Source organism: Centrocercus urophasianus, unplaced genomic scaffold (genome assembly GCF_019232065.1).
Source record: "Centrocercus urophasianus isolate 14NV4802_14NV808 unplaced genomic scaffold, USGS_Curo_1.0 seq_40, whole genome shotgun sequence".
NCBI lineage: Eukaryota > Metazoa > Chordata > Aves > Galliformes > Phasianidae > Centrocercus > Centrocercus urophasianus.
Genome location: NW_024884978.1, coordinates 323584 through 342392, shown reverse-complemented (window position 1 = coordinate 342392; position 18809 = coordinate 323584). Strand labels below are relative to the sequence as shown.

The following is an 18809-nucleotide window of genomic DNA, read 5'->3' as shown; positions in this document are numbered from 1 at the left end:
GGGCTGGGGGTATCTCCCGTCGGGGCCGCGCGGGGGCGGCGGAGGCGCGATCCCAGCGCTGCGGACCGAGGGCCGCCACCTGCCGCCCCCTCCTCTCTCCTCCCCTCCCCTCCCCATCCCGCTCGGCGGCGGCGCGGCCCCTCCCCGGGGCACGGGGCGCGGGGCCGCGGCGGCCGCCATGGAGGAGGAGCCGCCGCCGCCGCCGTGCCCAGCGCGGGGCCAGCGGCAGCCGGCGGCCGTGAGGCTCCCGCCGCACCATGGGCCGCCTCGCCGCCGCCGCTGCCATGTCGGCCGCCTTCCTCAGTCCCAGCCTCGCCTTCAGCTCCCACTTCGATCCCGGTGAGTGCCGCAGCCCCTCGGGCCCGAAGGCACCGGGAGCCGCGCTTCGCTCCGCTCCTCACCGCCGCAGCCCCTCTGCATCCCCCGACGAGCGGCCCCGCTTTTCCCTTCCCACTCCTCCGACCCCTCGTAGCGGTCCCCGCATCGCTCCACGGCCAACCCCCCAGCTCCCTCCCCCTTCGCCCCCGGTCCCCCGTTCTCTCTGCAGCTCCGTCCTCGCAGCCCCGCACCGCCTCTCCGCGGGTTCGGAGCCGTTCCGGTGCGGGGAACGGAGCTCGAGCGCGGCTCCGCGCCTCCAAATGTCACCGTGCGCTGCGGGAGCCGCTCCGCAACGGGCGCCGTTTTGTCCCCCGCTGAGGAATCGCGGAACCGCGCCGCCTCCGGGGGCATTTGTTTGTCTGATTGAAAAATAATGTCGGCAGAAGCGGTGAGAACGGAGCGGAAAGGGGGGCGGGGGGGGGGACGCTGCCCGGGGCCGCCGCGGAGGAGCGGGGCCGGGGGTACCGGAGGCGTGCGGGGCTGCGTGCGGGGCTGCCGTTATGTAAGCGCGGCGGCACGGTTTCGGTTGCGCCGCATCTGCAGGAAGCGGCCGCGCACGGGCGCGGAGCGGCGTTGGCTTTTGTGTGGGTTTTTGGGGCCGTTTGCAGCGCGTTCCGGCTGGATGGGGGGGGGGGAGACCGGCAGCTCTGGCCTCGGCGTGGGCTGCGTGTGCCACGGGGATGGCAGCGTGAGTGTGTGTGTGTGTGGATGGCACGCGCGTCCCCGGGAGCTGATGGTGGGGTCGGTGCGGTGACCCACAGCAGAGCATCCTTGCGGGGTGGCAGCGCGTTGGCACGGTCCCTTTGTCACTGAAGCGGGGGAAGCCGACCCAGCGCTGCCCTGGCGGGACGCGGTCGCTGCGTGGCTCTGGATGTCACTGTCACATCGCGTGTCCCTTCTCCTCTGTGCGGTGACATCGCTCCGTTTGCTGGAGCCGACTCTTGAGGGGCTGTAAATGCGGACCGGCCGGGATTTACCCACACTGTTGGTTCGCAGCCTGCTCGGTATTGATCCGCGTTAGGAAGGAAACCTCTTTATTTGCATCTTAAATGCGGCAGCGCTGGGAATGGAGACGTGTTTACCACTCTCAGCCTTCGGTATAATTTCTCTCCGGGTTTTCGCCGAGCGCCCAATTTGCCATGCTAATCCCGTCAACCTGGGGATTTGCAGGGCACGGTTGCTTTCAGCATCCTTCTGCAGGAAGGTTTTCCGTCGCTGCCGATCGCCATGCTGCCGTGCTCCCCAATCCGGGCTCTGCTGCCGCTGACACCCACGGTTACTGTCAGGGAAAGAAATTAGAGGGGGGAAAATGTATTCTCTGTTTCACGGGCTTGTTGATCCCGTTCGGTTGGCGGCACCGTCTGCGCGGCACCTCCCGCGCCAGCCCCATTTCCCTGCTGTTTGCCGGAGACGCGGAGCAGGAGGAACCGCAGGGACGGCGTGGGGACAGCGGTGACTCTGGGGGTGGAGGAACTGTCCCCTGCTCCACGCACAGCTTGTGTTTTCGGTGAGGTTGGTGGCCCTTGTGTGAGATGTGCTCATGCCGGGCTGTGCTGGCTGGAGAGCTGCTGCCATCGTGTCCCTGCGGAGGTGGCTGGGGGCGGGGGGATCCCGCTCCTCTCTTCTCTGGGTTTCCAGGCCTGGGGGTGATCATGGCTGGAGCCAGGCTGCGCTGTGAGGAAGGACATCTCTGCAGCCCCTCTGCCTCCAAGGCCTCGCTGTGTCCCGCTGCACAGTTGTTGGCTTTAGGGCCAGCGGTGCTCACGATGATGTGAGGCTGTGTCTCCTCCGGCCGGGGTTGGGGTCGGTGCTGCCCTGGCTCCCAGCCTGGATTTCCCCATCTCAGCCTGCGGAGCACATTTTGAATTTGTGAGAAACGTCCTCTCTTCCCTTACCCATATTTCTCCTTCCCTTTTTCTTTTCGAGCAGCACAGTGATGGTTTTTGGACGATGGAGATGCTGCAGGCAGCAGGGCTTTGCTTGGCGTGTTGGGGGCAGCAGGGTGCTGCTGTGGGGCTGCAGCTTTGGGCAGCAGTGGGACTGAGCTCAGGGTGCTCCATGCCTGCTGGTGCTGCCCGTGCCATCGCTGTCCCTCGGCCGAGTCCCGGTGCCACCTGCATGGCCCTTCCTGGGAGCTGGCCGTGGGGCAGTGATGGGACCTCTCCACCGCACCGTGGTTGTGGGTCCAGCTGGCACATGCTGCGTCCCCCTGCCCCAATCCCTGTGCCACAAGTGCCTTGCATTGCTGGGCAGTGCTGGCAGGGGTTTACAATGGGGAACAGCGGCACAGGGACCGGAACCCCAGAGCTCACAAGGGGTGAAGGGCAGCAGGGTGGGCGCAAAGGTCAGATTTGGGGCAGGGAGTGGGGAACGTGGAATGGAGGTGGCTGCAGTGGGGGAAGCGTAACACCCGGCAGCGCGTGGGAAGCTGCCTCGCTCACACCTCACCGCCCAGATCCTACAAGGAGCTGCCGGCGCGTGGAAGGTGTCAGCACAGGGCCCGTCTGTCTGTCCAGGCATGGAGGTGGGGGTCCCAGGGGGGTGCTGGGGGGGTGGGGGGGCTCCCAGCTGGGCTGCTGCTGGCGATGGTGTTGGCGCAGCTCTGCAGTGCTGCAGGGCAGCTGGGCCCCGCTGCAGGAGGATGGGATCGGCACCAGCATCGCTCCCCCGGGGGTGCCCGCCTGCTCCCCCCCTTCTCCCCTCCTTCCTTCTCTTTGCTCCCCCCCTCTCCGTGCACACGGGTGATTGCGTTTTGGATGGCGATACTGATCCCTGTCAAAGCCAATTAGGAGAAATTAATATGCCAGGGTTGAAAGGGCTCAGATCTCTCGGGAGGGGTGGGGTGGTGACTCACGGGCTCCCTGCCCAGTTCTGCCTGCCCGCCCGTGGGACGCGGGGTGCCCCACAGCTCCTGTCCTGGCACTGGGCCGTGGGGCAGTGCTGGTATCTGCACTGTACTGTCTGGAGAGCAGTGCCATGGCCATCCCATGGGCACAGTACTGCGCCCGGCCAGGAGCTGCCCAGTGCTGGGTTCCTCCCTGTCCCATGGGCTGTTGGAGCACAGGCTGTCGTCTTCCAGTGTTTCTCAGTTGGAAATCCCCACTTAGTTGGGTTCCTCCTGCATTGGGTCGCAGTGGGCGCTGGGTGATGCTCATCCTGTGATGATGTTACTCCATGCAGCTCCAGTAGCATGCCACAAGCCTAGGAGCCATGGCCATTAGGTGGGGGTCCCAGCCATGTGCCATCCCATCTCTGCACTCTGGGGAGAGCATGGGGGCTCAGCACCAGGGAAGGACAGGAGCTGGAGCCTGGATCAGGCTGGGGTCCCCTGTGGGTGAGAAACCCCATTGGGAGCCAGGGGGTTGGTCCTGGGATCCTGCCCATGGTCAGACGATGTTGTTCCCAACTCCTGGGCCTATGATTGGTATAAATGATTGCCTTAAAGGCTTGAGCAGCCCCTGTGAAGCCCACGCCAGGCCCCTTACCCACTGCAAGTTGGGACCGTGAAGGCTTTGTCCTGAAGGGCAGCCCCAAGGAGGGGGTGGGCTGAGGGCATGTGGTGCTGGGGCTGGCTGAGAGGACGGGGCCGTGCTGGGCAGTGCAGGGAGGGGTTGGCCACTGGAGGAAGCAGCAGCAGGTTCAGGATTTCCTGCAAGCGACTGTCCCTGGGACGAGGGGAGCGAGCGGCGGTGGCTGGAGGCCCTGCTTCCCGTCCCTTCCCCTCTAGCGGGGCCATTGCTGCTGACTCCAATGCCACCACTGTTGTTTTAATGCTGGAGCGAAGGGAAGCTCCGGCGTGGCACGCGCTGTAAGTGGGGCAGCTCTCTGCAGGGTGCAGCATGGCTGGGCTGTTGGGGGGCACGGGGGACTCTGGGGTGCAGGGGTGAGTGCTTGCCAAGGGTGGGCTGCGCACCCCTGGTCAGTGCCAGGCAATCCTCCTGCTCAAAGCACCCCTGATGGCACCACGCTGCGGTGCAGGGCAGCGCGAGGCACAGAGCTGCCGCCTGGGGGGTGACGTCCCTCGGGAGGGCTGTGGTGATGCTTTCAGGGCAGCAGCTTCAGAAAGTCCCCGAGGTCTCAAAGTGTGGGTGCGAGATGGGGGTGTTGCGCACTTGGGGATGGATGGACAGCCTCAGTGCTGGCACCATAACAGCTTCCTAAAATCCTCTCCCCACCGATTCTCAGGGTCTCTTCCCCTCTGCTTGCCTTGTCCAGCCTGGCATGGGGCTGTTCAGAGGCTGTGCAAAGGGACTGTGGTGGGTGCTACGCCGTCCAGCTCTCTGAAATTGGGGCAGGCAAAGGGCAGCTCCCAAGGCCGGGCGCACCGCAGCGATGGAGCTTTAAGGCAGTTGCAGAGAGCGGCAGGAAGGGGGTGGGCAGGGACCCTCCTGTTTGCCACAGCTGTCAGCGTCCTGGGACATCGGGGCTGCCCGGTGCGGCGCCGGTTTGAGGCGTGTGTGGCTGCGCTCGGTGCTCGCCTCTCTCACCGCTTGTTTTCGGAGCCGAGGCTTCTTGTTTCATAACGTCGCTGAACGTTTCTGATAAAAATAGGCTGCCCCCCTCCACGCGGCTTCTCTCCCGCCGTTACGTAAATGCTGCTTCACCGGCTGCTGGGAGCCTTGTTCTGGCCGTGCCCGTGGTGCTGTGCTCACAGCTCTGTGCCGGCGGTGCCGCGCTCACGGCGCTGAGTGCCGTGGGTTGGTGTGCACGGTGGTGATGAGCTGATGGTTTGGTGATCTTAGTGGTGTTTTCTGGTTGGTGTGCACGGTGGTGATGAGCTGATGGTTTGGTGATCTTAGTGGTGTTTTCTGGTTCTGCTGTGCCATGGCCACGGTGCTGTGCCCATAGCGCCCGTGGTGCTGTGTTCATGGTGCCGTGCCCATTGTTTCCATGGTGCCGTGCCCATGGCTCTGTGCCCATAGCACTGGCCATAGTGCCATGCCCTGAAGGCCGCAGCATCCCTCCCTCCCAGCACAGGGCACCAGTCCATGCTCTCCTCCTTCGGAGCCACACAGGCACCAATTCACCTCCCCATGGCACGAGGAGCCCATGCTGCGTTCTGTTGGTGGGGTTTGGCTCCAGCCATGGCTGTGGTTTGCTGTGATGGCACTGCGTGTCCCTGCTGGTGTGGGATGGAGGGAGGCTTCAGACCCAGTTTAAGCTCCAACCAAGAGAATGCAATTGAAATAATGAATTTTTTTTTTTTTTAATATATTATTTTCTCAGGAAAGCAAAGGGAAAATTGTCCATGTCTGGCTGCTCCCTACCCACCACGCTGCCTGCAGCAGGAGGGCTGTGCTGGAGGAACTTGGCTTTTTGTCTCTCACCAGGCTGATGCTCGGTGTGTGCACAGTGCTGCACTTATTACAGCCCACGTTTTCATTCCACCACGTTACAAAATGACGGGTGATCTTTTTTTTTTTTTTCCTTCTTTTTTTTAATTTTAATTTTCCATCAAATTATTGTTATTATTTCTTACTGCTAATCCATCCCGAGGTGATAAAACCCGAACTAAGAGGCGAGAATCGATCCTTTCAGAACACTTCTGTGTCGGTTAAATTAGCCCGTGTGAACAGACATGCAGGGAGAGCAGATGAACGTGGCACGCACTGCGTTGGAAATGAGCCCCTCCATGGCACCTGATGGGCTCTGTGCAGTGCTGCTGGGTGATGCTGGCCGTGCCTCAGTTTCCCTCTGGAGTTGTGTGGAGCAGCCTCGTGTTTTCGTGTTAAATGGCAGCGGATGGTTTCTTGCTGCTTGGCTGCGTATGGGTGAGCAGCGCGCTCATCCTTTGAGGTGTAAAATTGCTTTCCTGGAAGCTGCCCATGGATCCAGGCCCTTCATCTCGCCGGGGATTTATAATGTTACTAGGACTGTGCTTGCGCTGGGAGAGCAGCTGAGAGTGCTGAGACTGCGGTGGGATGCTGTGCTGGGTCCTGTGTGTGTGCATCCGGCCCCAATCCTGTCCCAGACCTTCTTTCTACCCAAACATGGCCCTGCACCCTGCCCAAACTGACACCCAGCTCTGAACCCCGCACCGGGCACCCTTCCCAAACCCAGCCCTGCGCCCTGCCCAAACTAAACCCCTGCACCCTGCCCGAACCCACACCCAGCCCCACACCGTGCCCAGACCCAGCTTTGCATCATGTCCAGACTCAGCCCTACACTGTGCCCAAAACCAGCTTTGTATCGTGCCCAAACCCAGCCCCATGCCCTCCCTGAGCCCGTCCTCTCCCACCTGGCCTCCCATCGCCGTCCTCACTGGGGGCAATGCAGGAGGATGGGAGCACTCCCCGCTTTGTCCCACTCCTCTGCACATAGCTGCATAGGGACCCCAGGTCAATTGGGGGTCTGGACACAGTGAGACTCCCTCCATCCTGCAGGGAGAAAGTCTGTGATTCTGCACCCACCAGATTCATGGGTGTAAGGTGGGGAAACTGAGGCACAGTTGGGCAGGTTGCAGCAGGAGCTGTAGCAAAGGGCTCGGGGGTGGTCTCGGGTGTGTGATCGAGCAAGTGGGCAGGACCTGCTCCTGCCGATCCATTTGGCCATGCGGAGCCTTGCGGGGAGCCCCGGGCTCTCCCCTTCCGCACACGTCAGCCCCACTCCTTGCCCGTTGCCGCCGGGCAGAGCGAGCGGCAGCCGTGGCACATCCCAGCGGCGGGGGATGGCTGGAGGAGCGGCTGCAGGCACTCAGCAAACGTGAGTCAGCAAAGGAGCCGGGAAGGGCTGAGCCCATCCCTCGCTGCGGGGCTGTGGGGTTGTAGCCTTTCCCGGGTGCCTTTTAGGAAAAGGATTTTAGGGGGTGCGTCCCTGAGCTGGGTGAGCAATGCAACAGGATGTGGGGTGTGGGCAGGTGGACCCCGCTGTGCTCAGCATCTCTGCGCTCTCTGCTTTACCATTCTGATCTCGTTTGCAGGGTCAGGTGCCACCCTGGGGCTCTTCTGAATCCCACCCCTGCCCCCCAGCATGGGAATGGAGCATGGTGTCTCCTGGCTTGCAGGCAGTGTTGGAGCATCATTGCTCCCCCAGCTCCGGGGCTGGTGCAGCAGCTCCTGCTGAGGGATGCACCGAGCTGGCCGTGCTCAGTGTGACCCCGTGGTGAGAGCAGTTTGTTGTGGGGGAAGCGCTGCGGAGCTGCTGGGGGGGGGATCCAACGGTGGGGGACTGCGGTGGGTTCACGGTAATGCCAAAAGAGCTGCATGGAGCTCCCAGCCCTCAAATGGTGGTGACACCCCTCCTTGCACCAGCGGTGGTGCAGGTGGGGAAACTGAGGCAGAACACGCTGTTTTGGAAATGGGTTCATCCGAAAAGCTCCATTTCCTGCACCGCGGCCTTGGGCGGCTCAGCTGACAGTCCCTGCTGGAACGGCTTCTGTCGCCGCGCTCTGCTCCCGTCGGCATTCAAAAGGCTCTTTTCAGTGAGTCATTTTCTCTCTTGCTGTCCCACTATCCAAGGAAAATGGTGACATTCGCTGTACAAAGTGTGTTCACCATGGAAACCGGCTGCAAGCAGCAAGAATGCCACCCCCGGCTCCTCCCCGGTTCGGCTGCGCATCGCTGAGCCTCAGAAGATGGCTCTGGAGCTGCTGCGCCAGCAGCGGCCGCGTTCTGTGCGGTGCGGGGCCCGAGGTGCTCCGTGCCCCCGAGCGGGGATCCCCAGCCCTCCTGTCCTTCAGGTGCCCTCCTCAAGGACACGCCAGCGCGGGGGCAGAGCTGGCAGCGCGGTGCCCAGCGTGGCTTTGCATACCGGCACCTGGGGTGGGAGAGGCTTGGTGATGGCGCAGCCCCCATCGTGTGTCTGCCCGCGTGGTGCGTGGCAGTGGTGCTGGGCTGGGCTTTGGGAAAGAGATGCACGGGTGATGGCACTGTGCCCCAATCCCTCGGTGCAACAGGGAAGGCACGGTGCGGCGGCTCTGGGTGCAGCTCCGTGCTGTGGACAGGTGCGTGGGGGCTCACAGTGGGGTGGGGGTCTCTGTGCCGCCACCCCCTGTCGTGGCAGCACTGTGGCCTTCCTGCTTCCTTGCGCCACCACGTGCCGGTTGTTTGGGGAGGCTCTGGGCAGAACAGTAATGCGGCAGCTGCTGCCTGTGGTGGGGGCTCGCAGTGAGGGGCTGCGGTGCAGGATGGCCCCGTGGGGCGGTGGGCGAGGGGATATGGGATGGAGATGCACGTTACCTTGCTGGCAGCATCCCTGGCCCTGAGCCCAATGGGATGTGGTTTGGGGTTACGGTGTGCCCGATGGTGACAGCACAGTGGGGGCACAGCAGTGGGGGGGGCATGTGAGCAAAATCCCTGCGTGCAACCCCCTGGCAGCCCCCTGCACCGCAGCCCTATCTGCTCCCCTTACCCTGCACCCCTATGTCCCCACAGACGGCACCCCCCTTAGCGAGCTCTCCTGGTCCTCCTCGCTGGCTGTCGTGGCTGTTTCCTTCTCCGGGCTCTTCACCTTCATCTTCCTCATGTTGGCCTGCCTGTGCTGCAAGAAGGGAGATATCGGCTTCAAGGTGAGGGCCAGGCACCCAGCGTGGGCAGGGGGCTGCAGCTCCCACTGGGGTCTCCCGGTGCAGTGTCACTGCCTGTGGGACGTGCCTGTTGCTCAGTGGCGGGGGGCTCAGCCTTGCCCATCGCCCCGGGCCGGGTCACGGCATGGTTAAGGGCCGCGGCGGTCCCACCCGCACGCCCCCGGGGTGGGAGGCACCCTGACCTCACAGGCACAGAATGTGCCGAGAAACAGTTTTCCCTAATTGCTGGGATTTTTGTGGAGGCTCGCGGCGCCCGCGGCGGGGAGGGGTCAGGCAGAGGGGACACGCCGGGTCGTTGTATAACCGTCCCACACCGGAGCACCTCGAGCAGGGGAACAATGAGCCCCCTCGAGCCCCCGCGGCAGCTATATAGGGCCGTGGAGCTGCAGCCCGGCTCTGGCAGTGCCCGCGGGGTCGCGGCGCGCAGCACCATGAGCGGCGGCTGCGCCGGGGCAGCACCATGCTCACCATCACCTACCTGCTCGCCCAGGCGGCTTTCAGGAGCCGGGGGCTGGTGGGGCATCAGTGCCAGGTATGGGGCTGTGGGCACGGCCCGGGGGGCTCGGTGATGCGCTATGGGGTGCGGGTGGCTGCGCTGGGGGGCGCGGGGCAGGCTGCAGGGAGCCCGCAGGGTCAGTTGTCTCTGCTCCGTGTGTGTCCCCCTGCCGTGCGCTTCCCTCCGCCCTGGCCCAGGAGTTTGAGAACGCCGAGGGGGACGACTACGTGACGGAGTTCTCGGCCCAGGGCTCGCCTGCCCCGCAGCATGGCCCCGAGGTGTACGTCCTGCCCCTCACCGAGGTCTCGCTGCCCATGGCCAAGCAGCCGGGGCGCTCAGGTAAGCTGCCTGAGGGGAGCAGGGGGGTGGGAGGCACTGGGCACTGTGGGACCCCCGTGCACCCCGGGGCAGAGGTGGAGTGGGGCCAGGAGGGGTGATCACAGCCCTGTGCCAGGCTTAGCTGAAGCAACTTCCAAGGGGGTGACAGGAGGCTGAGGTCCCTCGAGCAGCGCCGTCCCTCTGCACAAGGATGGTTTGTCCCCCTGCGTGGCACCAAGGGGAGCAGTGTGCATCCCTCTGGCGTGTGCTGGGACGTAGAATCATTGAGGTTGGAAGAGAGCGCTAAGATCAACCATCAGCCCATCCCCACCGTGCCCACTGAACCGTCCTGTAGGGTTTTCTTTCCCATGGCACCCACCAGCCCCAGCCCTGCGTAAACAAGGCAGCGAGTGGGAGAGGAATCTGGGGGGGGGGGGCACTGTGCCACAGCCCCCTTGCTCCCATTGTTGCTCTCTCCAGCTCAGAGAATAGCAGCAGTGTGACAGGGTTGGGGCGGCGTGACGCAGCCCAACAATGGCTCCATTGCTGCACCCCTTGGCATGGGTGCATGAGGGGCAGGACTTGTGCTGGGAGGGGGCCGGGACTGTGGCTAAATGCCAGAGCTCCAGTTCGGTTCCATTCTGCTCTCCCCATCTCTGGGGAGGAGAAGGGGCAGAGAGCAGCTCCCCTCTGCCTTGCTTGGGGACACCCCATGTCCCCACACCAGCACGGCCACACCAGGATGCTCGGTGGGAAGGATGTGGGGTGCCTGGGGATGGCCCCCCCACTGCTGACAGAGCATCCCAGGACAGCGTGGGGTGGCACAGCAGGAAGGACCCCAGGGCTCAGCTGGAATCGGCGGGTAACTCGGGTGGGTTGGGGGGTGCGGGTGGGCACATGAGCACACAGGCAGCTGGATGTGTTCTATTACAGTGCAGCTCCTCAAGTCTGCAGACCTTGGGAGGCAGAGCCTGCTGTACCTGAAGGAGATTGGGCATGGATGGTTTGGCAAGGTGAGCACGGGGCATCGGGGTGTTGGGATACTGGGGCCTGGTGCATGCAGGATCTGGTCCCCCTGGGGCTGCTCCAGCTCTTGTGCTCCATTGGGATGTGGGTTGCAGGGGTCACTGTGTCCCCCACTGGGAGCAAGGTGCGGTGAGGATGGATAGATGGGAACGTGCCTGTCTCTTGCCCCCAGGTATTCCTGGGGGAGGTGAACTCAGGCATCAGCAGCACTCAGGTGGTGGTGAAGGAGCTGAAGGCCAGTGCCAGCGTGCAGGACCAGATGCAGTTCCTGGAGGAAGCACAGCCCTACAGGTAGGGCCAGGGGTGCTCCTGAATTGGGACAAGCTGCTGGTATGGGGGGTGCTTGTGGATGGAGGCTGTCCCCAGGCTGTGGGCTGTCCCCTCTGGCTGAGTTCTCTGGGCTGCAGCTCAGCTCTGTCCTGGGGCTCGCTGGCTGCAGGATGCTGCTGGTGTCTGGCCCTGCCTGCAGTGAGGTCATGAGTATGGGGGGGGCACAGAACTGCTCCATGCCCCATGAGAGCTGAACAAATGCCCCTTTGTGGTGTGCACTGGGGTGCTGGGACGCGCTGGTACCCGCTCACAGCCGCTCCCAGCTGCCCCCGCGTTGTGGAGGAGGCACCAGGGATGCTCCCCCCGTGGTGCCAGCGTGCCCCTCGCTCTGCCCCGCAGGGCCCTCCAGCACACCAACCTGCTGCAGTGCCTGGCCCAGTGCGCTGAGGTCACCCCCTACCTGCTGGTGATGGAGTTCTGCCCGCTGGTGAGTGCCATAGCCCTATAAGCTGGGGCTGTAGGGTGCCGTGGGGTGGCACATGGCACTGCTGTGCCATGCCTAGCACATTTTGGACCTGGGACCCACTGGGTGCGGGAGGGGACTGTGGTGACAGTGGCACCATCCTGCAGGGTGACCTGAAGGGATACTTACGGAGCTGCCGGGGGGCTGACTCCATGGCCCCAGACCCTCTCACTCTGCAGAGGATGGCATGTGAGGTGGCCTGCGGCGTGCTGCACCTGCACAGGAACAACTACATCCCCGGTCCGGGCTGGGAGTGCGGGGGGGGGGGGGGGAGTGGGCTGAGCAACCCCCAGGCTGTGCCCACCCCACCTTGCTCCTCCTGCCCAACAATATCCTGGTGCTGAGTGAGTTGCACACAGAGACTCCAGCATCAGTGATTTTGTTGAGGAAGGGGAGTGCTGCATCGGGGCCATTGGACCTTCCCAGCCCAAGCTGGGCTGCTTGGGAGCGTTGCAGTAGGGGGAAGTGGGGTCTGGCAGTGCAGGAGAGGGGTTTCCCGTGGGCATCCCGCCCTTGGTGCACCCACGGTCTCCCCACATGCATCTACACTGTCCTAATGTGCATCCCATCTGTGCGCACCCCTCCGGGGCTATGGGAGCCCAGCCATGCCTGGCTGCACGGGTAGGAAGTGCCAGGGCTCACGTTGCTGGGGAAACCTGCTTTCCGCTTGGCTCAGCGCTTGACGGATGGATGGACGGACAGAGGCGCAGCTGGAACGCTGTGCAAGAATTCCTGCTGTGCGTTGGGTGGTTGGTGATTGGCACGCCCAGCATTCTGCTGCAGCACAACCCTCCTGCTCCCAGCACTGGCAGCAGTGCTGCTGGGGGTGCCCAAGTGCGGTCCTCCCGCCCTGGGTGCCCTGTGCCCCCTGTGGGGGTGGTGACAGCACTGGGGTTTGCTTGGCAGTGACCTGGCTCTGCGGAACTGCTTACTCACAGCCGACCTGACCGTCAAGATTGGGGACTACGGACTCTCACACTGCAAGTACAAAGTAAGGCTGGTTAGAGTGAGGAGGGGGTTGCGCTTGGGACCCCCACAGTATCGAGTCTGGGGGAGCTCAGGGATGTGCTGCGCACACGTATGGCTCTGCGTGTAACTCTCTGTGCACACACATCCCCGAACACCGCGCTGTACGCTTCCCTTCCCTTCCCTTCCCTTCCCTTCCCTCAGTTGCAGGCTTTGCTGGGGCATTGAGTGGGTACTGGGAGGTGTGAGCCTGGAGGAACAGCACGATGGGGCTGGGGATGTGGGGTGGTGGTGCAGTGAGGCTGGGGAGAGTGCTGGCAGCGGGCGGTGCTGTGCCCTGTCCTTTACGTGTCGTTTTGACGTTCTCTTCTCGTACTGACCCTGCATACTTGGCAGGACGACTACTTTGTGACGGCCGACCAGCTGTGGGTGCCGCTGCGCTGGATTGCGCCCGAGCTCATCGATGAGGTGCACGGCAACCTGCTTGTCGTGGACCAGACCAAGGCCAGCAACGTCTGGTGAGCAGGGTGGGGGGCACAGCGGGTGTGTGGTGTCTGCATGCCGGCCGGTGGCAGGCTGGGGGTCTCGCTATGCCCCCAGCATCGTGCCGTTCCTGCAGGTCACTGGGTGTCACCATCTGGGAGCTGTTTGAGCTGGGCAGCCAGCCCTACGACCACTACTCCGACCGGCAGGTGCTTGCCTACGCCATCAAGGAGCAGCAGCTGAAGCTGCCCAAGCCCCAGCTGAAGCTGTCGCTGGCGGAGCGCTGGTGAGGAGCTCTCCCTGTCCCCGTGTGGGTGCGCAGCCATGGCTCTGGCATGGGAGCGGGCACGGCGCTGAGCCCTGCTCCTTATTGCTGCAGGTATGAAGTGATGCAGTTCTGCTGGCTGCAGCCCGAGCAACGCCCGACAGCTGAGGAGGTGCATCTGCTGCTCTCCTACCTCTGCGCCAAGGGTGCGACGGAGGCAGAGGAGGAGTTCGAGAAGCGCTGGAACTCCATGAAGCCCAACGGCAGCGCCAGCGGCAGCCACCACGGCGCTGAGCTCTCCTCCTTCCCTCTGCTGGAGCACTTCTCGGCCGACGGCTTCCCCTCGGACGGGGACGACATCCTCACCGTGATGGAGACCAGCCACGGCCTCAACTTTGAGTACAAGTGGGAGCACACCAAGACCGAGCACTTCCAAGCACCCCTGGGCTCCCTCAGCCCCAGCAGCGCCGCACGTTACCATGAACTCTATTACCCAGCAGCATCTGCAGGGCACCTGAGCCTGGGGGTCTCACCGTCCTGCTATGAGTGCAAGCAGCAGGGCTGCCCCAGCCTGCCGCCACCCAGCATGGTGCCCATCCTGGGCGCACACAGCCCCTCGCTCGGCAGTGAATACTACATCCGCATCGAGGGCCCGGCTGAGGGCAGTGCTGAGATGGACTACGCCATGTGCTCCTACAGCCCCGAGGGTGAGCGTGGCTCCACGTCCTGCTGGAGAACCCAGGGCACGCGGGATGACTCGGACAGCAGCCCCACTGCATCGCTGAGCATGGAGCCGCTGCTGGGCCGTGCGCCGGCAGGTGAGGGCTCGTGGGAGTGCGCCGAGTACTACCCCTATGCGGGGCAGGAGCAGCATGGCTATGTGCCATCCCCCGGCCCTGAGAGGTTCCTGCTGGACGAGGAGCATGCTGAGCCCAGTGACAAGGACTGGCCCGTTCCCGGCTTCCAGCACAGTGTCTTCGCCGACCCACTGGGCGTCTCGCCCTCACTGAACTGTGCCTACAGCCCCCAGAGCTACAGGCAGCCTCCAGCTCAGGGTGAAACCCATCCGGACTGCGTGACGCTGGAGCTGGGTGATGACAGCCCCCCTGGGGCTCCCATCCCAGCAGCCCCCCAGCAGCAACCCTGGGCCTCCAACAGCTCCTCCAACAACAACATTGGCAGTGGCAGCCCGGCCACCCGCGAGCCCGCCGACAGCTGGTGCTACCGCCGCATGATCACCTTCCGCGGGCTGATGGCCAAGCCGCTGGGCACTGTGCCACCGCGCACCCAGCCCCAGCTCGGGGGGTCTCCGCCGGGCATCGATTTCCGCCGCCCACGGCAGGAGCAGCCCCAGCCCCCCGGCTCCTCCCAGTGCCGCTCGCCCTCCCCGCAGAGCCAGGCCTGGCAGAGCCATGACTCATCAGCCTCCGGCCGCTCGCAGGCAGCAGTGCTGGCTGGCGGCCCCGACGCGGCCCTGGAAGCCGGAGCGCAGCCGTGCCCACAGGATGCCCACCCGGCTGAGGGCATGGAGCGGAGCAGCCCTCCTTGCAGCCCCGCGCCCCACGGCACAGCTGGGACGGGCCCTGGGGAGGCCACCCTTATGGCCGGCATCAAGGTGCCAAGCCCTGCTCCCACCAGGGAGCCTGGCATAGACGGTGCCCAGTCTGCGCTGGAGGGCCATGAGACATTGGTGTCTGCAGAGGCGGCTGCTGAGAGCAGCGCGTGCCTCACCAGTGACGCAGAACGCACCCCAGACAAAACCTTCTCCAGCAGCAGCTTCCCTGGTGGCGACGATGGCAGCGATGAGGACACGGCAGAGCTGACTTCGGGAGTCTTCACCGACTTCTCCGGGGACTACATGGAGCGGGCAGACGTGGCGCCGGCATTCAAGTCCTTGCAGAAGCAGGTGGGGACACCGGACTCCCTGGAGTCGCTGGACATCCCCTCTACTGCCAGCTCCTGCGAGGTGTTCAGCCCCACCGCCTTCACGTCTGCCGGGCAGCCCAAGGCTGTGGACAGTGGCTACGACACAGAGAATAACGAGTCTCCTGAGTTCGTCCTCAAGGAGCCCCACGAGCCCCGTGAGCCCGAGGCCTTTGGCCAGATGGGGAAGCCACCCCCGGGGCTACCGGGAGGGGACGGGGACAGCCCAGGCCCCGAAACGCGGCCCTCGGCATCCTTTGGTACTGAGCTGCATGGCCTCTCCGAGAAGAACCCCTACCGTGACTCTGCCTACTTCTCTGACTACGACACCGAGGCTGAGCGTGGCCCCAAGGATGAGGAGGACAGCGATGGCTCCGAGACCCCGGAGGCAGAGAAGGAGGGGCCCCAGCCCTACATGCAGGACATGGTGCAAGCCCCCGAGCTGGGGGAGGACACACTGCACCCCCCAGGAGCACCTGGCAGCCCCCCAGCAGCCCCCAGCACAGTGCTGGCAGCCGAAGCACTGGACATGGGGGTCTCTGTGGGGGACTGGCGGGGAGCAGAGACTGGTTGTCCCACGGTGCAGGAGCATGGCACTGAGCTCCCAGCACCAAGCAGCTTCCCATGCCCTGATGGTGATGTGCTGGGGAGCTCTGTGCCAACCAAGACTTTCTCCCTGTCCCCGGTGCCAGACAGTGAGGAGCCAGTGCCGGGCGAAGGGACCCATGAGGCTGAGAGCATCCCTGGACTGGGAGAACATGTGGCTGGGGGTGAACAGACTATGCCCCCTGTGCCAGGGCCTGGGGCAGCGGGGCTGCCCCCAGAGGGCACCAGGGTGGGCATCACGCCTGGAGGGGATGCGCCCGGGGGTCCCAGCACGCTGCCATCAGGGGATGAGACATCGATGGGTATCTCCATGCTCCCATCCACCCCTGAGCGCCGAGAGGAGCCCGAGGAGGAGGAGGAGGACACAGAGGACAGTGATGAGTCGGATGAGGAGCTGCGCTGCTACAACATCCAGGAGCAGAGCGAGGAGAGCGAGGAGGAGCCGGCCGCCGTCCCCATTGTGGTGGCTGAGAGCCACAGTGGCAGGAATCTGCGCAGCCTGCTCAAGATGCCCAGCCTGCTCTCCGAGGCCTTCTGTGAGGACCTGGAGCGCAAGAAGAAGGCCGTGTCCTTCTATGACGATGTCACCATCTACCTCTTTGACCAGGTGAGCGGCCCCAGCAAGGCGAGGTGGGCACGCAGCGGTGGGCACAGTGTCCAATAATGGCATTATTTCCCATGGTGTCTCCTTTGTGTAGGAAAGCCCCACACGGGAGCTGGGCGAGCAGAGCTTCCCAGATGTCCCCGAGCCCTCGGTGCAGCCCCCAGCCAGCAGCAGCCCCACCAGCCCTGCCAGCCCCACGGAGAGGCTGAGCGCATCGGATGACTCCTCGGATGGCAACGCCTCAGAAGAGAGTAAGGGGGCTGTGGGGTCAGGGGGTGGCAGTGGGCTGACCCTAATGACGGGCTCAGCCCCCAGCCCTTTGCTCTGTGTTGCAGGTGGAGGCTTTGAGTGGGACGATGACTTTCCGCTCATGCCGGTGAAGCCATCCCTGATGTCCTCGCTGACGCCGGCAGAGCCTGACCCAGCCGTGCCCACGCTGGTGCCAACCCCAAAACAGGTGCTGCCCCTCCAGTTCTCCCGCTTCACAGTCTCTCCTGCCCCGGTGTCCCGGTTCTCCATCACCCACGTCTCCGACTCAGACATGGACTCCGTAGGAGGTGAGACCTCAAGCGGACCCCGCTGCCCCCCAAAGCACAGCTCTGTCCCAGTGCCCCCCACGGGCACCACCACCCCCAGGTGATTTTGTCCCTCTTGGTCCCCTGCTCACACCACCTCTCTGCTCCCTTCCAGGCAGCAGCGAAGATGGTGATCGGGAATAAGCCAGCGTGCGCCTCGCCTGCCTGCGCCCTCAGCACTGGCACTGGCTCCGGGCACCGTGCTCTGTTTTTTAGACAGATGGGGTTGGAAGGAGTTTGGGGTGCTGCTGGCTGGAGCCGGGCACAGCCCAGGGTGAGGCGGTGTGTGCCAGCAGTGCGTGTGCGAGTGGATGGCTGCGTGTGTGTAAATAGACATATATATATATATAGACATATATATATATATAAAATTATAGCGTTTAAAGGGTAGTGCCCTGACCTTGCTAACATTTGCTCAGTCCCCCCCCATTGATGCCCCCCCCCCCCCCCCACCCCACATTGGCTTTCTCCCCACGTGTGCTCCCCAAGCCGGTTCTTTGTCCCCACCTGCACCTTGATGCCCCCCTGTATTCCCCCCCCATCCAGGGCTGGCAAAGCCTTTCAGCCGCTGGGGGGGCTCGGTTGGGGGGCTGCCCCCTGCTTTTAGCCAGGCCCTTCGAGGACCAGTCCCAGCCCTGCAGGGAACCCTGAAGCTTGGGGGGTTCCCCACCTCCCTGAGGCTTTTTGGGGGGGAGAGGGGGGCTGACCTGACTATTTTTGTATTTAAAGAAAAAAAAACCACACACACACACAAAAAAAAAAACCCCACAAAACCAAAACTCGCTGTTGACAGAACTCACTTTGCCGCGGTTTTAAGTTATTGTTGCCAAAGAGATGTAAAGAGTTTGTGGAGGCATTCGAGGGGGTTGGGGGGGTCGTGGTTGGTTTGTTATTTTTTCTGTTGTTGTTGTTTTGTTGTTGTTTTTTTTTTAAAAAAAATTCATTTAAGGCTTAGGATAATTGTGCAATTCCAGCTCCCAGGAGGCTGTGGGACTAAGCGGAGCCTATGGGAACCTTGAGATCAGGGCTGTGTCCTTGGGGGCTGATAGACCAAACCCTGAGGTGAGGAATGCCCCCCACCCACCACCACAGCCCCGTGTCCTGCAGCCCGGGCTGGCTCCCGGGGAGGCCGGGGCACACGCACACACACACACACACACACACACACACACGTGTACAGCCATGGGGCTGCGTGCCCGTGGGATGGGGCTGCTGCTGGAGGATGCGAGGGTGTTCTCTGGCTCCCATTGCATTCATCCAGCCTGCAGCTGGGCCGTGGCGTTTTAGGAGAAGGCTGCAGGAGGGGTGCCACCCCCTTAAAGGGAACAAGAGGTTCCCCCAGCCTCAGCCCCACAAACCAGGGCGGGAGGAGGAGGGGGGGGGGCTGTGCCTCCCCACTGCGCACCCCACACCCTTCCCGACATAGCGAGCCCAATTCCTGCTTGATAAAAGCGTATGATTTCAGCTCCACCCCCAGCACAGGCGCTTTGCATTGCAGCAGGGGCCCCCTGACCCCTACATCTGCAGGGGCTGCTGGAGCCCCCCAGCCCAGGGTTTGGTCTATGGCAGAGGCAGCCGCCTCTGGAGGGCAGCACGAGAGCACAGCTGCGTCCCCCAGATATGATGATGATGATGATGATTTTTTTTTTTTTTTTTTAATAGAAGAGCTCCTCTGACATTGTATATTTTATCGATACGGGTCATTACTGCTGTATTTTTTATCAGTGCTGATTTCCATACAGCTCCCAGCATGTGTGTCAGACATCATCGGGCCGATAATAAAGTTTTTAAAATATCGTACTCCGTTTCCTGCCCGCATCATTCCCTGGCACAGCCGTGGCTGTGGGGCTGC

The 18809-nt window shown here is 63.3% G+C and overlaps 1 protein-coding gene across 4 annotated transcripts; it reads left to right on the top strand.

The window, feature by feature from the left end:
• Nucleotides 1-257: 257 nt before the first annotated feature.
• Nucleotides 258-18757, top strand: AATK (apoptosis associated tyrosine kinase). 4 transcript variants are annotated; one of them, XM_042832775.1, is made up of 16 exons: nt 258-339; nt 8751-8884; nt 9596-9737; nt 10650-10729; nt 10915-11033; nt 11412-11499; nt 11643-11772; nt 12438-12526; nt 12898-13019; nt 13121-13270; nt 13364-16385; nt 16477-16633; nt 16718-16939; nt 17073-17231; nt 17932-18019; nt 18700-18757. In XM_042832775.1, exons 1-14 carry the CDS (start codon nt 258-260, stop codon nt 17099-17101), a joined length of 4566 nt encoding a protein of 1521 aa, XP_042688709.1. In that variant the 3' UTR covers nt 17102-17231; nt 17932-18019; nt 18700-18757. The 4 variants fall into 4 exon arrangements, with proteins under 4 accessions (XP_042688709.1, XP_042688708.1, XP_042688710.1 ...); XM_042832774.1 differs by having other exon boundaries at nt 17932-18757; XM_042832776.1 differs by lacking the exon at nt 258-339 and having other exon boundaries at nt 8761-8884; nt 9599-9737; nt 17932-18757.
• Nucleotides 18758-18809: the final 52 nt, after the last annotated feature.

Coding starts and splice junctions, on each gene's coding strand:
- AATK (XM_042832775.1), top strand. CDS start 258: ATGGGCCGCCTCGCCGCCGCCGCTGCCATGTCGGCCGCCTTCCTCAGT. Junction 12,527..12,897: donor TCTCACACTGCAAGTACAAA/GTAAGGCTGGTT, acceptor CATACTTGGCAG/GACGACTACTTTGTGACGGC. Junction 16,634..16,717: donor TGGCAACGCCTCAGAAGAGA/GTAAGGGGGCTG, acceptor TCTGTGTTGCAG/GTGGAGGCTTTGAGTGGGAC.